This window comes from Watersipora subatra, chromosome 2 (genome assembly GCF_963576615.1).
Source record: "Watersipora subatra chromosome 2, tzWatSuba1.1, whole genome shotgun sequence".
Lineage (NCBI taxonomy): Eukaryota > Metazoa > Bryozoa > Gymnolaemata > Cheilostomatida > Watersiporidae > Watersipora > Watersipora subatra.
In genome coordinates this window covers 35,060,563-35,079,097 of record NC_088709.1, presented here as the reverse complement: position 1 = coordinate 35,079,097, position 18,535 = coordinate 35,060,563, and the positions used below count along the sequence as shown (strand labels likewise).

General features: G+C 38.4%; 2 protein-coding genes across 2 annotated transcripts in view; one reads left to right on the top strand and one right to left on the bottom strand.

Moving 5' to 3' along the window:
• Positions 1–15,057: 15,057 nt before the first annotated feature.
• Positions 15,058–17,022, bottom strand: LOC137387714 (uncharacterized). The gene is made up of 4 exons (XM_068074213.1): positions 16,896–17,022; positions 16,505–16,670; positions 16,106–16,248; positions 15,058–15,927 (listed from the first exon to the last, which is right to left on the bottom strand). The coding sequence occupies exons 2-4, from the start codon at positions 16,593–16,595 to the stop codon at positions 15,349–15,351; spliced, it is 813 nt and encodes a 270-aa protein (XP_067930314.1). The 5' UTR covers positions 16,596–16,670; positions 16,896–17,022; the 3' UTR covers positions 15,058–15,348.
• Positions 17,023–17,387: 365 nt separating this feature from the next.
• Positions 17,388–18,535, top strand: part of LOC137387848 (uncharacterized) — a 35,141-nt gene continuing 33,993 nt past the window's right edge. The window contains exon 1 of the mRNA XM_068074362.1: positions 17,388–17,514. Coding sequence (XP_067930463.1) covers positions 17,467–17,514 — 48 coding nt within the window. The 5' untranslated portion in view covers positions 17,388–17,466. The remainder of the gene's footprint in view (positions 17,515–18,535) is intronic.

The following is an 18,535-nucleotide window of genomic DNA, read 5'->3' as shown; positions in this document are numbered from 1 at the left end:
TCACAACAAAGTCAGCCAAGTTTGTGTTCAAAATGTCCTTTATTACAAGTTCATTAACTAGCAAGACCGCATTTTCAATGCAAAGTCACTATCATGAATTTGTTATAATCTTCTCCAAGATTTATCTTACCATGAAAAGATAACTACAATTTTAGTAGATTTTGGGTTTTCACTTAACTCCGTAAATATGCCTGTAATATTATTGATTTTCCATGAGTCAGCTTGCTAGTTTTTCACACATATAACAAATGTTTTGCTTTAGAAAATAGTTTAAAAATGAATGGGAAGTGTACTTTTTCAGGTAGTCAAAGCTGTGATGCCGTTTGCCAAGAATGAGCCAATGTGGGCTGCAATCGCTCGTTGTAAGTATATTGTGTGGTCAACTTTATTGTTGCAATTAGATCTTTTAAATATTTATGTTTTCTATCACCTGCTATGTCTTAGAATACAGTTCAACTAACCAATATATTTTGTACTTGTTGTTTGAATGGTTGAAGGTTGCTATTTTACATCAGCCTATCTACTGTGACAATCTCTTGCAGATTAATTCTTACGTATAGTTACTTCTCTTTTTAAAGTGGTTCCTCGACATGAACTTCCTAACATTTTGGAGAGGCAGCGTAAGTTTGTTGAGTAGTATTGATTATCAATAGTATTGATTATCTTGTTCATTTTATGTATTATTTGTTATTTGTTAAGCTTCCTTTTTATTTATTTGCTGAACAGTTCTTCAGATTAATAATATAATATTAACAATATAAATATCGCTCTAATTAAATTAAGCTGAATGTATTCTACTTTACTTGTAGCACTAAAGAAAAACAGTAGTCTAAAAAAGGTGCTACCGCTGCCAAAGCCACTCAAGAAATTTCCAGCTGATACAACTAACAACAAAGTCTGTCCAGCGCCGGCTACTGTTTCAGGTTCTAAGTTTGTCAAACCTAAACGTGATTTCCAGAGTGCCATAGCGAATTCTAGAAGCCAAAAGAAATTACCACCGACACCAAAGCAAGCCCCCAAGATTGTAAACTACGTGAAAGACCAGAAAGCTCCTCCATCAAATAGGGATGCATTTGAATCCAAACAAATGCGACCCAATGGAGATTCCAGTAATACTAAAGTGCCATTTAGTAATAAGGAGAAACACCCTACTGTCTCAAAAAGACTCCTTAAATCGCAAGATAGCCCTATTGATCAGGCGTGCCCGCTAACACCCAGCATGGTTTTGAGTGCAAAACAAATAGGACCCGAGGGTGATTTTGTGACTCGTGACAATAAAGCACCCGAAGCACCTATTCGTGTTTCAGTTTTGCCAACAATGGGACAGGAGACTCCTTTTTCTCATTCTCTGAATCCCTCAGCGACCACCACAGGAGCTGATAAGCCGATGGATTTCAGAACCATTCAAACAGCAAAAAAGCCAGAGAACAGGTTGTATATTTCTCTCTCTGCTACAGAGTTGGGTAGACACAAAGGCAGGTCTAGGATTCGAATGCCTTACTTGAAAGCTCTCTACTTTCGAAATAGTAATAAAAAGGCGCTGCCAGTAATAAGTCAAACATTACATAGAGGTGACATCGCATGTGATAGTGGTATTTTAAACCGGAGCGGTCTTCGTTTTAGACATTTTGGTTTTGCGTCTGGCTCCAAAAGATGGCGAGATATGATGAGAAAAGCTAACAATTAAGGCTTCTGCCCATCGGAGTGAATTTATATTCACAATGTAGCTGAATTAGAGATTTTCCACTTGTCTTCAGCTATTGATTTTGCTTCTACCTTTTCTCGTTCCAGTTCCTTTTTTGTTTTTTCATTTTTAGGCATTTGCGCAACCTTTCTTCAATAACCTATGGCAGCTGCATTACCAATTACTGCAGCTACTTGTCGATACATTGTATTTGTGTTTACATGCATTATATGTTATACAATGTAGATCAGCAGAAGCGGTAATAGTTTCTGCAAACTTAATCTGTTAATATATTCGAATACTTTCAATCAATTACTTAATTTTTCTGCATGTATAAAATGGTTGCTTATGTGCAATCACTAACCTTAACAATTGCTAACACCAATCAACTGTTAAGGTTCATTAGCAAGGTTCATAACTGAGTTGCATTTTTCGAAGCTGTCGTTCACTGTTATCAAGTGCAACGACTCCGTATACTTTTGTTGCTGTTAGGTATCTTAGTCAGTAAACTTCTTCTCGGAGTTGAAGGTTCCAAATCATATGAAATCAAAAAGCTATGCGTTTGAATCTAAACAGCTGATTTATGCTATGAGGTCACAAACGTCGACTTTTAGCAATAGAACTAACAACCAAGAAAGTTTCAAGTGTGAGTTTTTACTGTCTTAGCAAACTCTGGCAACAAACCAGAAGTAGTCTTCAACAACATTCTGGTTACTAATGCCTATTGTCTCCCAATATTGTTAAAAGCATTGTACCAATCACTAAAAGCAAGCTCAATACTTAAAACAATGAATCAACTAAGCATAGCAATTGATACTTTGTGACCAGTTCTCAAGGGAGACTAATTCTTCTTAGGCAGAATATCAACACCTTTGATGACAGATGTATTGATGGAACCCCATCTTCAGAGAATTACTGTTATGCAAACCTCATAACTACACAAGAATCAGTTCAGCATATACTTTATATATATATATATATATTTCTAGTCAGGCTCATAGCACTACATAGGCATGGCAGAGGCAAGCGATAAGGAATCTATGGATAGAATTCGCTATTTTCACGCAAAGTACATCTCATACTCGAGAGCAATAAGCGTAATGTGGGCTGTTCTTTGCATCGGGCACCTCATCATAACGATTGTGTGTTTTGTGCAGCCATCATGGCTAGAAACTACTGATAATGCTTCAACTACTGCTTATTTTGGACTCTGGAAGCATGCTGTCGCTGACCCAACCAGAGGTAGGAGAGTTTTATTGGTCTAAACCACATTTAGAGAGTAATGCTTTCAAGGGCTGCCAAGAAATTTTCTAAGCTGTGGTTTGGTAAAGGTGTCGCATATAGTATAGTCTGCACTCGCTAACATTTGCTGACGAGTTAGCTGATGTATGTTATGAGGTAACAAGAGACTGCCCTGCCTTCTATATAAGTTGTCATGAACAATAGTTTTTATTTAAACATGATGCTAAGTAAATGAATGTAAGGAATGATAAATAAAGTTTTCATTTTTATTATGCTCTTTATCTTTATTATAATAAGAGCTGTCTGTCTGTCTGTTCGTCTGCCTGTCTGAGGCCAAACTAAAAGCCATGCTAAGGGCGCCAGAAAAAAGATTACACCATTAGAGAATCAAACACAAGTACATGTATTTGGATTTTCAGCCAGGCCTGTTGACATCTGGGCCATTTAACCACCTTTCCACTTGCAAGAATAATTGTGCACATAGTTATTACACTTGATGATCTCTCACGGCTTACTAGTAGGCAGTAAATTAAAAGCATAGGAAAGTGCATATAAAGTAAAAACAAATGTGTGGGCTGATACTTTAAGAGTGATCAGTAGTGACTAACAAGCTAAGTGATTCAGAAATGAGGTACTCAAAGATAGGTGTTTTCTAAATGCTCATGGCTATTGCTGTCTTTTTAAAACTGTACCTAACCTGCGACACTTCTTAAAACTGTACCTAACCTGCGACACTTTTTAAAACTGTACCTAACCTGCAACACTTTTTAAAACTGTACCTAACCTGCGACACTTCTTAAAACTGTACCTAAACTGTGACACTTCTTAAAACTGTACCTAACCTGCAACACTTTTTAAAACTGTACCTGACCTGCGACACTTATTAAAACTGTACCTAACCTGCAATACTTATTAAAATTTAAATAACCACCTTACTTAACTTACCTAACACTTGTTGGTTGTTTGGTACTATATGGCATGACAAGTTATTCTTTGCTAAAAAATGGCAAGTTATTTTTGAATAAAAAAGAAGTTGATAATTTTTTTTTATTCATTCGTTTACCTAGTAATTTTTGTAACATGGAGGGTTAACATGGAGGGCTAACATGGAGGGTTAACATGAAGGGTTAACATGGAGGGCTAACATGGAGGGCTAACATGGAGGGTTAACATGGAGGGCTAACATGGAGGGTTAACATGGAGGGCTAACATGGAGGGCTAACATGGAGGGTTAACATGGAGGGTTAACATGGAGGGCTAATATGAAGGGCTAACATGGAGGGCTAACATGGAGGGCTAACATGGAGGGCTAACATGGAGGGTTAACATGGAGGGTTAACATGGAGGGCTAATATGGAAGGCTAACATGGAGGGTTAACATGGAGGGCTAACATGGAGGGCTAACATGGAATGCTAACATGGAGGGTTAACATGGAGGGCTAACATGGAGGGTTAACATGAAGGGTTAACATGGAGGGTTAACATGGAGGGTTAACATGGAGGGCTAATATGACGGGCTAACATGTAGGGCTAACATGGAGGGCTGACATGGAGGGTTAACATGGAGGGCTAACATGAAGGGCTAACATGGAGGGCTAACATGGAGGGTTAACATGGAGGGCTAACATGGAGGGCTAACATGGAGGGCTAACATGGAGGATTAACATGGAGGGTTAACATGGAGGGCTAATATGAAGGGCTAACATGGAGGGTTAACATGGAGGGTTAACATGGAGGGTTAACATGGAGGGCTAACATGAAGGGCTAACATGGAGGGTTAACATGGAGGGCTAATATGAAGGGCTAACTGTGATGTATTGTTAAAGGAGTGATGGATGAGCGTGGCAGCTTTCTTGACTTTGGCTCGAGTCTTTTTACAACCGTGAGCTTCCTGGTTGCACTGACTATAGTACTTGACTGCCTGGCAGTTCTGGCTCTTGGGTTGTCTTTCTGCCTCAGCTCCAACATCGTGTTTATGGCATGTGGATGGCTCATGTCTGCGAATGGTAAGAAACTCATTTAGTATTAAATATTAAATATATTAGATATTACTTATAGCAAATGTGGCATAGTAGATACATGATGGACTGATTATACTCTTCATAGACTTTTAAAGACATGAGCATCAACTAAGTTGTTTAATCTATGCATAATCACAATAATTGCATCATGCATAATAGCCTGATGTTTGCTTCTTACTTTATTATGATGAGCTGATTGTGTTTATAGGAGCTCAATCTTTATCACCTTTTCTTCATCACCATCAAAGGCTCTAATACTAGTTTATCTTTGAGTTCTTTAAGACAGTCATTTACATCATATAAGATCTGACCACTGACAACACGAGAAGATACCTGCTTCCACACCTAAAACAAAGCTTTTAAAATTGATATACGAAATGTACCTTTTGAATAACTAAATTAGTTTAATTGAATTTTTACACTTGGCGCTCCTAACAATTTTTCTGCGTGTCTTTAGAATTGATTGTTTAGTTTAAGTAAGTCTACATTGAAGATATCTGGTAAGTAGTCTAGTTTGGTCTAACTAACAGATGCTTTTACTTTGCCTGAGCTTTGAAAAATCTTTTCAACTGCAGCAGGATATACCTACGCTTCAATTAAGCTCAAATAAGAAAGGGTCTAATTTAAATAGAGTTGATAGTATGTGTTGCAGGTTTGGTGATGGGCGTAGCTTGCGCTCTGTTTCCTACTGATTGGTCAGATTCAACAATAACGAATGTCTGTCAATCATCGAGTTATAATTCTGGGCTCTGTGGAATTGGAAAATCGTATGTGCTGGCTGGAATCACTGCCTGTGATTCAGTAGTCATGGCGACACTAGCTTTCATATTGGCGTATAGACAAGTCACACTGCTTCCTTGGACTGAAGGTTTGTTTTTTATAACTTTTTTGTTAGTCTATACTTGACTATAAAGAAGAATGATTTAAAATGGTATAGTTTAATTACCTTTAAAACAAAATTAACTCGTATATTATCTTCCAGTCTTCTCAAATCCTATACATGTAAATTGCATCTTGTGCAACATTGTTCATACATCCAATACCTACATAGATATATTTCGCATGTGATGGATGTCTAATATTTTTTTTATATATTTAAATGGGAATGTTTGCACATGCTCACATGTCACCATTATAATCTATATAATTATATATATATAAATATATATACATTGTATATACAGGACGGATAGTGCAGTTGGTAAGGTGTCGGGACAGTGATCATTAGGTTCTAGGTTCAAGCCCCAACAACTGCACCCTTCTGGTGGTCCTTAGACATGACCCTTGCTTGTATAATGTCTACAAGCTCTATGATGAGTGCAATAATCAAAGCCATGCCAGCTCGGACGTCGCCCGGTCAAACAAGGTCCGCGCTGCCTGTAGCTGAACCAGGACAAGGCAGTGGAAAATGGGCTACTGTTTCAAAACGGATGAAATGGACTCGGACTGATAACACGGACCTCATGCAGTGCTACTTTATGAGTGAACCTCAAAAGTGGGCCTATATGGGAAGGATGCGCCAACTGTGGATAAACATGCGCCCTGAATTGCTACTAACCGCTAAGCAACTTGTAGCTCAGAGGAGTAACATAATCAAGCGGCACCTCATATCAGAACTTGAGGTAGATGAAATTAGGGAACAGTTCACCCAAGTAACCTCAGCCAACAAGGAGTGCATATCATCACACACCGTCACACATACACGATCGTGTGTTGACTCACAAGTTGAAGAAGACATGCACTTTGACCCTCACTCCTTCACCCAAGGGTGAAGCAGCTTGCGGAAAATATCATCAACAAGATGGCAGCTGCTAAAGAATATGGAAGCAGGGTACCACTACGGAGAGTTAGCAAGACCATACCCAAGAAGCTGTTAGAAGACATTATCTCGGCACTGGAATCGATCTCAACTAAATCGATCAGTGAGACTAATGCCTTAATCTACAGTACGGCAACCGTCGTCTTGGAGGAGATGGGTATTAAGCCACTGTCAACAAGACTTCAAGCCATTCCATCTTGGCAACTGAGGCTACAAAATAAGATCAAGGACTTGCGCAAGAAAGTTAGTAGGCTCAGTGAAAAATCTAACCACAGTTTGGAGCGTCCAAAAAGGGAAGCCACAATAGAAGCTCTAGAATCTGCTAAACAGCAGCTAGTAGCACTCTCGGCACGACTGAAGCGGTACACCAAAGAGCAAGATAACAAGAGAATGAACAAACTGTTTATCAATAATCCATCTAAAGTGTATTCTCAGTTCAAAGGTAAACTACGGAGTCCAAAGTCAGATCCTCCCCGATCCAGCACCTCAAAGTTCTGGAAGGACATCTGGGAAAAAGAGACTACTCATAACACCACTGCAAATCGGCTGAAGAGGCTTAAAGAGAGCCACCAACACACTGTGGCTCAGCAAGGACTCACCATCAGCAAAGTGGGCATCAAGTGCAGAGTGCAGCGTATGAAGAACTGGGTAGCACCTGGCCAATGACATGATTCAAGCCTTCTGGTTGAAGAAATTGACACCACTTCACACTAGAATGGCTAAGCAGATGGAATGCCTAATAGAAGAAGGCGACCATCCGGAATGGCTGACCAAAGGACGAACTGTACTTCTAATAAAAGATCCAAAGCAGAGGCCGATTCCCAAGAACTATCGACCAATAATGTGCTTGCCCACCACCTGGAAACTGCTCTCAGGAATAGTTGCAGACAGACTGGAAAAGCACATGAGTTACTATATGACCAGTGCTCAGAAAGGAATTGGGCGCAACACCCAATGAGCCAAACATCAGTTACTGGTGGATCGGACGGTCTGTCAAGACAGCAGGAGAAGGCATACCAATCTTGCCATGGCTTGGATCGACTACAAAAGGCCTATGACTCAATTCCCCATAGTTGGATACTTGAGTGTCTCAGTATGTACAATGTTCACCCTGCTCTTGTGGCATTCATCAAGATGTCAATGACCAAATAGAAGACGGAACTGGAGGCTAATGGCAAAAAGCTGGCGAGTGTAAAAATTAAGCGAGGCATCTATCAAGGTGACTCCTTATCACCGCTGCTCTTCTGCATATGCCTAAACCCTCTAAGCAATATGCTGGAGAAGACTCACCATGGGTACCAGTTTAAAAGTGGCACCAAGATAAGCCACCTCTTCTACATGGATGACATCAAGCTGTACGCTAACAAAGAAAGGGACATTAATTCGCTAATACACCTCACTCAGGTATACAGCAAGGACACCGGAATGACCTTCGGTATTGAGAAATGTGGAAGGCTAATTCTTAAGAAAAACCATTTTATGCTCACAGATGGCCTAAGAATGCCAAATGGTACCATCAAAGATATAGAAGAAGGGTACAAGTACTGGGGGATTATGCAAAGCAACATCAACCATGAAGCCGAGGTACGTCACAAAGCCATTACCGAATACAAGCAACGCCTTCGGCAGGTCCTACGGCGCCAGCTCAATTCTAAGAACCAAGTCATGGCAATAAATACCTACGCACTGCCAGTAATAAGATGTCCAGCAGGCATAATAAAGTGGACTGAGGAAGCCATCAAGGAAACAGATATAACAACTCGTAAACTGCTGACCATGCATGGAGCACTCCACCCAAAATCTGATACACTACTAGATTGTATCTCGATAGGAAAGATGGCGGTAGGGGACTCAAAAGTGTACAGCAGACAGTGAAGGAGGAAGAGCAAAGCAACAAAGCCTATGCAGCCTCTATGGCCACTTCAGATAAGTTGCTAGCTGAATTTCAATCGTTTGCTCTTACAATGGACCTTCGCCCTGATGATGAGGAAATGACTGGCACACGAAACCTCTTTATGGTGCTCACCACCAACAAATATCTAAAGTTGGCGATCTTCACCAGACATATATGTGGCTGAACAAAGGAAACCTAACGGCCAATACAGAGTCGCTAATCATGGCAGACCAGGAGTAAGTGCTCCCAACAAGGCAACTCCAAACAAAAATCTATCACACTAGAGACGATCCTAGATGCAGACTGTGCAAAGATGCACCTGAGACCATCCAACACATCATCAGTGGATGCAAGCAGCTAGCAGGAAATGCATACACTGAGCGGCATAATCATGTCGCAGGTGTTGTGTATAGAAGTCTATGTGATGAGTATGGCCTTAATAAACCACAACACTGGTGGGAAACTTCTGGTAAGGTCAATGAAAATGATCGCGCTAAGATCCTCTGGGACTTTTACATTCGGACTGACAAGCATGTCCTAGCAAACCAACCAGATATAGTGGTGGTGGACAAGGAGAACAAGAGAGTTACTATAATAGATATAGCAGTACCCAATGGCTACAATATAGACCGCAAAGAAAAAGAAAAGAGAGAAATATCTCCCTCTTGGAGAAGAGATTGAAAAATGCTGAGATGTAAGAACAACTGTAATCTTAGTAGTCATTGGGGCACTGGGCGCAATAACACCGGCGCATAAAATGTGGCTTGCCCAAATACCAACAGCAATCAACTCAGGTGAGTTGCAGAAAAGTGAGCTACTGGGAACAGCTAAGATCTTGAGGCGAGTGCTCAAACTCCCAGGTCTCTGGTAGGAGACCCGAGTTAGAGTGGAAACTGCCACCCATACGAGTTAAACGGGGTGAGGAATCAATTTTTTTTATATATACATATATAAATCTTAATGCTTGTCATTTTTCTCTTGGTTGTTTGTACTCTGTGTTTTCAGCTATAGGAATTAAAAATTTAAAACAAAAAATATGTTTGTACATAATTTGAACTCGGAACATCAGAGACTGCAAACGAACCCATCTAACCATGACACTACATTGTCCTTAGCATTCCTAACCATCTTATCTATCATTATCTAAAATTTATTGGTTCGGCATTGTTTTCTCCCGCATTGCATCGGTTTGACTTTATCGGAGTTGTATTATCGTTTCTACTTCTAGCCGTGATTGCAGGTTACATACTAAGTATGTACTTTTTATTACTGATATCATTTTTGCGTTTGTTTTCCTTTTGAAAGTTTTTAAAAGCTTTGTACTCATTACCTTTTTTTTAATTTGCTATTTTCAAATGTGCCGTTTCAATTTACGAGCCTTGAATCTCCGGTTCCACTAGCAACTGTTCCTAGGGTCAACTGCTCAAAACTGAAAAAGCTAAAAACTTTTCCCATGGACAGTTGTATGTTATCTTGAATAGGAATTGCCTTTTCATTCTAGGACAAGGTAACCTAGTGTGCGCCACTGCTTCAGGGATATTTTTGGATGCTTCCAATATCTCATTTTTATGTTTGTACCAGTTCAGTAGTATTCAAAATTTTGACGGATAACTTCTGCTGCAACAGTAACCTTTTTATACACACACTTTTATATACTTATTGTAATTATTAATTCAACATATTCATGATTTTAGTTTTGTTTTCTCCATTCTTATTAATTGTATGAATAGTAAATCCTTTTTTATTGTAATCATTGTGGTAGAGCAGACTTTATTTAGCCATTGCTTACTTATTATTTCACATTTAAGCATCTTTACTGTTGTTTTATTTTTTCCCTAAATCTAGTTGAACTGCACAAAACACTTTTGTCCTAATAGAAAGTTTAACATTTAGAATGAAAAATCTTGTATTTGCTGTGCGAAAGCCTTTTATTACTCTGGCAACGCCGGGAATTCAGTAGTAAATATTATAAGTAAGTTCTGGTTTTTAAAGGCATTTTGGTAATTGCGCCAAACTACTGGAAGGGATCCTTTTTTCTTAGAAATAGCTTGTTAATTTTGCTAAAACTCAGACTATAAAGTTTAAAGCATTTCCTTCCTGCGAATAATAATATCACATTAGCAAATATGCTTGAGGTCTTGAAGTCATATGGAAATAGTATTTGTTCATATTTTGCAGAGGACACTGATGGGAAGCCATCAGACTCCAATGTCGAGAAATAGCCTCAACAAGTTCTTAACAAGTCAAAGGCCAATAAGATACAGCATGCATGTAATGATTAATAATTCAATCACAAGCTGACAAAAACTAATATTACTAAATAATATAACTTAATGAAATATTAATATATCTCTCATGACTAAAAATAAAATATGCATTCTTCTCTTCTAAGTTGCTGACAGTAACTTGTATGGTATGATATATCTCTGTTAAATACATAGCAGTCACGTGATAGTCACGTGATAGTCATGTGATGGTCATGTGATAGTTATGTGATGGTCATGTGATGGTCATGTGATAGTTATGTGATTGGTGCTTTCAAACCTGCATCTTATGAGAAGCTGTCTGGTCATCTGATAAGTTTTAGTAGATACAAGTTAGTAGATATTGGTCTGTTCTCGCACACCTACTTAAAAAATCAATTTTTTGTGTAACTGACGCAGTGCATTGTACTTACACATATGTACACTTAGATAAATGGAAAGGTAAAGAAGGTAGCCGTGGTCTAGGATGAATAACCGGAATCAAGACATTGTGGTTGATTTCTAAAATGGACAACAATAGTAAGAGGAGGGGCTTCTGATATTAAATCATGCTCTACATCAAATTAACACTGCGGATTAGCGAGCTCTGAACATCTTGGTTATGAATCTGCTGAAAAGTCTCATATAGATGCAGTGCAGATAATTGCATTGCATACTCGATATGACTGTGCCTATGTTGCTATGTCTGTGCTTATGTCTATGTCGCTATGTCTGTGCCTATGTCGCTGTGTCTATGTCACTATGTCTGTGCCTATGTCTATGTCACTATGTCTGTGCCTATGTATATGTCGCTATGTCTGTGTCTATGTCGCTATGTCTGTGTCTATGCCACTATGTCTGTGCCTATGTCTATGTCACTATGTCTGTGCCTATGCTATGTTGCTATGTCTGTGCCTATGTCACTATGTCTGTGCCTATGTATATGTTGCTATGTCGGTGCCTATGTCTATTTCGCTATGTCGGTGCCTATGTCTATGTCTGTGTCTATGCCTATGTCGCTATGTCGGTGTCTATGTTGCTATGTCTGTGTCTATGTCGGTGCCTATGTCTACGTCGCTATGTCTGTGCCTATGTCTATGTTGCAATGCTTTCTTCTAGATTCTGCACCGTCATACCCATATAGTTCATCATTGATGAGAACATCAGGAATCAAGTCGTAACAAGTGCCAAAGGCATTCTCTTCACTGAGATTTTCTCAGTGGATAGAGTGAAACCTTCTCACTACATAGCAAGGGTGTGCGAGCTGAGCTATGCAAAAAATAGAGTTGAGGAGACAACTCTCGCTAGTCATCAAAGTTACTTTGACAGCTTTTAATAAATTTATCACTGGATATGTTCATAAGTCATAACAGGAAAATCTGAGACAAAGCTGGTACACTGACACAAAACAAACAAGCGCTTATTTTGCCAAGTCGGCTCTAAGTCATTACCTTATTAAAAGATGATGATTTAAGTGAGCTGTCAAATCATTTACGGACAACCTTTTATTTTCCACGTTTCGCTCACAATATTTACTGTTAGTATAAAACTAGGCAATTGCTAAGAACAACGAGTTAAATAACAACACTTGAGCTCATACAACTTTGGGGAACCAAGTCCCTTCACAACATACAGCGTTGGGAAGGGATAAGTTGAGTCAGTGTTGAAAAGATATAAATTGCATTAGCATCGGGGATGAGTAAGTTGCATTAGAATTGGGGATGAGTAAGTTGCATCTTTCTTGGGGAGGGGCAAGTTGTGTCAGCTTTGGAGAGAGGTAAGTTGGTCAGCATTGAAAAGGGGTAAGTTGCATCAGCGTTAGGGAGGAGTAAGTTGTGTCGACCTTGAGAGGGGTAAGTTATGACTGCATTGAAAAATGATAAATTATATCAGCATTGGGGAGATGTAAGCTAATGAGATGTAAGTGTTGGGAAGGCATAAGGTAAAATCGAAGTTGACAAATGCGCAACAAATCTAGGACATGTAAGAGCAGATAATAAAGAATAGCCATAATTCTTTCAAGTTGTTTTTACACATACTTTGTATGCTGGCAGTACTTTACATCAACAGACTAATAGACAGACACCTAACGGACTAACAGACAGACACCTAGCAGACTAACAGACAGACATCTGGTGGATTAACAGACAGACATCTAGTGGACTAACAGACAAACACCTAGCAGACTAACAGACAGACATCTGGTGGATTAACAGACAGACATCTAGTGGACTAACAGACAAACACCTAGCAGACTAACAGACAGACATCTAGTGGGCTAACAGACACCCAGCGGACTAACAGACAGACACATAACGGACTAACAGACATACATTTAGTGGGCTAACAGACAGACATCTAATGGACTAACAGACAGACACATAAAGGACTAACAGACAGACACATAGCAGACTAACAGACAGACACATAATGGACTAACAGACAGACGCCTAGCGGGCTAACAGACAGACATCTAGTAGACTAACAGACATCTAGTGGACTAACAGACAGACGCTTAGTGGACTAACAGACAGACATTTAGCAGACTAACAGACATACACCTGGCAGACTAACAGACATACACCTGGCAGACTAACAGACAGACACCTGGCAGACTAACCAACAGATACCTGATAGACTAACCAGCAGACACCTGGCAGACTAACCAACAGATACCTGGTAGACTAACCAACAGATACCTGGCAGACTAACAGACAGACACCTGGCAGACTAACAGACAGACACCTACTAGCATATAACGAAAAAGTGAAATTTATTAATATAAATCTGGGTATTCCAAAGTGATCTATTCATTTACCAATATCTGATGGCTGAAGAATTACAGTGGCAATCTGCAAAAATGCTAAATCATTCTGTACAACAAGTCTACTTGCAGAGCTCTACTAGCAATTGCCACTGTTACCCGCTAATGGCTATACAAATGCTACTACCAATCGCTACTGCAGATAACACAATAACCATATTGAAAATTGCTTATGATAATATTTAGACTGGATATGTTTATACCCAAATTATGTTGCACTTACATTTGCCTATGGCTTTTGTGCAGTTCTTCCTTTTAGGACACTTAAATTTAGTTTATTAATGATAGCAACTCTTCTTGATATAAACCCAACACATAAGATTTAAGCAAACTCGGAGATTACAAATGATGGCTAGTGTACACACAGTTTTAAAGAACTGAAGCTAAAAAGAAAATGAAATAAGAACACACATTAGCTGTGAGTTTTTAACACTATGATTGTGCAGTAGAGCCATGACATTTATATGCAGTATCCTTTGCGCAAACCATGTTTCACCAAACAGTTTAGTATTTAATCTACATGTATTTAAATCAATAGTCACCGAGTTATTGAAGTTATTGATGAGTTATTGAGACTGAATACGTCACGACCATACTATTTAATTTTACATTTTAATTAATCACATTTCCTTGCATTATTTTTTATTTGTTACTTTTTGAAAGCATGTGGTAAGTTAGGACAATAACCAACATGTTCTTTCTGTTACAATATCTTGCTGTGAGTGTTTTATTTGCATTTTTTTAGAGTATGGAAACCAATCAATATATATTTGTTCTATATATAATTGTTCTATATATAAATAAATTGCACCAACATGCGAGTAAATTGACATACGAGCTGTCTCAGAACGCATTAAGCTCGTAAATCGAAGTATGACTGTATTTCCAATGATCGATCAGGGGCAATCAGCCAACTTTCAGCAGTCATACAAGTGTTACCAGCTTGAATTTCATTTGTTAGTTTAAGTAATGAAATGTTGCAGCAAATCTTGCTCACTATAGCAATGAGTAGCAACTACATTATTTGCTATGAAGGATTTGAAACTGAACAAGAAATACAGCATGAAACATTTCATATTTTTAGCTAGTTTTTTATTTTTCATCCAATTGATCGATGAAAATCTCGATCATGTATCTGGCGTTTACTTGTCTACAGACAGCATCCTACTAATAAAGCCTATGCATGTATTATGTTTCTGGCGATCTCATAAAACAGTATGATGCAGACACATGCATGGAGTCTTTCAATTATTCATTGCTGTAATATATTGTATTTTTCATGCGGTATGGCAATGTTCCATTAAAAATTCAACATTCAAATTTTTTTGAGTAGAATAGTGTACAAAATTGTATTAAGTTAATAGAATTTAAAAAATATATCATTCTTATGGAAAGTTTTAAGAGTATAAATTTGTAAACAATGAAGTCAAGCCAATAAGTAAATTTACAATAATAAATATTGCAGTGGATAAATAGTAAAACAAACATTAAAAATATTGGTAAAAAATATATAGCAAACAAAATTAACTGTAACAACATGTCAAATTATGTGTGAATGTACAGTTCACCGATAATAGAAAATAAATACTTCAAAGATATTGGATTGTAGCGCAAATACTGTCTAGTTACGCATGCATTTAGCACTGCTCACCAAGCACTCTTTCATAACCCTAACCACCTCCTCGACTTTTTCCAGATCACGTCGCAGCACTCTATTTTCTGTGTCAAGTTGCTCTTCTTGTTCTATAAGGTCTTCAAGTTTGTTTTTTTTTCTAGAGCGGAAAACTCTAGATGCAGCATTGTTCTTCACTCGTCGTATTGCAGCCTTTTGGGTTTCATGAGGTTTTGGAATTACATCGCCTAATTTCTTGTGAGAAGTTTGTTTTCTAGACTTTTCAACTTTAGACTTAGTTTTACAAAAAGCCTTTTTAAGTTTAATTTTTAAAATGCATTCATTTTCTACTTCAGAAAGAGTCTCTTGGGAGTAGGCAGAATGGGAGGCAATTGAAGCATCAGAGAGCGTGCATTCAGTGACAGGAACTGGTAAGAAATCAGCAGCAGCACTCTCTGATGTTTCATCTGTATGGGGAGAAGGACAAGCATCGTTGACAGCCTTGAAAGCCTCTGCAAGTAGGTCTGGTGTCTGTAGTAAACCATCCATGCTAGGAAATAGGCAACTCAAACTCACTTCCTCACCAGGCTAAAAAATAAATATACATATTAGTGCAGTGAACGGTTTTTGAGATAGATCTGAAATTGATCAAACACATCACAATAAGCAAGCAGGATTGCAGAATTCTCATTCTTTTATGATAACAACAAACGTTTTTTGCACAACACAGAATGCTATGCATTTAGAGCTTGCGGAACTAACTTACAGGCTCATTCTCAAATTTGTCAAGATCCTGAAACACTTCATTAAGTTGCCAGCTGTTCAATTCTTCACCCGTTAAAGTAGGACTTGCCAAAGCTTGGTCACCTTTGTGTACCTCATTTTTTGTCATGTCGTCATAGTCTAGTTCTAAAAAATATATGAACACTCGCATAAAATTATGCTGATTTGCAGCCCCTGTATGAGAAAGAACATAATAATTTTGACAAAAGGGAAACAGGCTGAGTGATATCAGGTATACTCAGGATAATCAGGATACAAGAGATTGAAGCAATGAAGCAAGTAGTCGAGTTACTAGATGAATGAAATACATCATAAAGTCGAAGACTATTAACGTTTAAATCAAAACCAATGCCGAGTAGTTCACTTAGCAACCAGTTCTCACCTGTAATGTCAGCGAAAGGATGCATGGTTATGTCCTCGTATAGTTCGCTGTTGAAAATATTGTTGCATAAAAAAGAATCTTCTGACTCCATAGTAGGCTGTTGAACGTTTTTCGGCTTGTAAGAGCATGTTTTGAGAATTTTTTTTTTAGTGGATTCACTGTAAGGCTGCAAAAGAAACGATAAGAAACAAATTAGCTGTTTCAAAAAAAATTGCCAGCGACTAAGTATTGGCATACAGTTTTATAGAAGTTTAAGAAAAATATGTGAAGTTTAAAATTTTTATTATTTCACGTCATAAGGAAACGTTTGTTGTGTGAAAACCTAAAATTCCGTGAAATGTCGATAAATAGACCTATCTTTTCAAATTATTCACAACCATAAATCATATACCTGAATGGTGGCTTGTAGGAAAGCCGCACAAGTGCTATATCTGTAGAGCGGTGTTGGAACTTTATACGGCGGCTTCCATGTGCAACAGCTGATTGTCGAGTAAGCAAAATGCTGACGCAAGATAGACTTTATATGCCCGATTAGTAATTGGTGATGATGGTGCAATCATGGATTTAAATAGCGCGAGTTCCAAATTTTGCATCAGCGACGTTGTTTCTTAAATACTTTGGTTAAACATACTTTAGTACTCTCGCGCTATACAATTAGGTTTTTCCATTTTCCAACGCGTCAGCTATTTTTGTCTTTCGTAAACTTGCCCGATCTCGTCAACGGCAGTTCCCGATTGCATCAACTTGTAAAATTAAGTCCTTGACTTAGCGTCTACTGAAGATTGTGTCAAAACCCTATCGAAACGTAACAGTAGTGTGTGTGTTAAATATATGTAAACCCTTAGCTGAATATAGACTGTACGCACGCGCACTGGGGCGCTAAAATCAAACAATAAGGCTAGGAATCTATGAAAAAGCTCTAGAATTAAAAATAAATCCTGGAGGGCGAAAAATTGTGAGGCATGAACAAAGATTTACAGCTACAAAAAAACGCTAGCGTTGTTTTACAGGTACGCATAAAGCATTTAGTATTTAGCATATAAGCGCTCTACTGTTTTAATTAGCCTAGTTTGAGAGAAATGGCTAGTTTGGAGCAGATTCAAAACCAAGCGTTTAGGTTTATAGCAGAAATCTAATGCACCAGTTGAATCATCGATGTCATGAAAAACTTGATATCTTGCTACAGCAAATAAGAAATAATCTTTAAATAAGAATCGTTAGCCGTGAAGAGGCTCATCTTGCTCTAACAGAGTCATACACCCGTTAAAAGTTAGGTTTACAATCGCTTGAATCCAGAAGAAGAAATCAGAGAGTAGCTTTACTGATGAAGATTCTATCACATAAAAGTAAGCATAATGTGCTAGCTTCTGCTTATGATGAGCTTACTACTGACAGAAAGGACACTGCCATAATCACACGTGCTGCTGCCCGTGGTGAACCAACATCAATATATGCCGTTACTCGCCTCTTTCATAACAGTTTCTTACCCAAAACCGTTAGAGATTTAAGACTTAAATCGGACTGAAACATAACTTAGCCTAATGCTGGAATATAGGTGAACCAAAGTCTTAAGCAAATTTTTACTTCTGAGACACTTTCTCAAGGCCCCTGGGGCTAATTACAAGTGTACTATTACTATCGAGTAAGTATACGACGAAATTATTAATCGACCAGACAATTTCATCAAAACTAGGGCTCAGTGTTTGGGCCAGCCTACATCAGTGCAAGCAAACAGCAGTTTCTATCACAATAGCTTTTTACCAAAAACTATCAAAGAACTCAACGAAACCAGCCAAACAAAAACCTGTCACACAGAGCATCCGTGCGCTACACATCCATACCAAGAAGGCTGCGTTTGCCTGCACTGGTCTGAATAAATGCTAAATATGAATCTAGCTTTTGATAACTTCGCCTAAAATTGTTTATATTGGCATTCATCTGAGGCACATCTCTTACACCCCTAGGTGGTCTAACGTGCAGAAATTTGTGAAGTAATAGTTATTTCTTAGTGAAGATTACACATATTTCTTA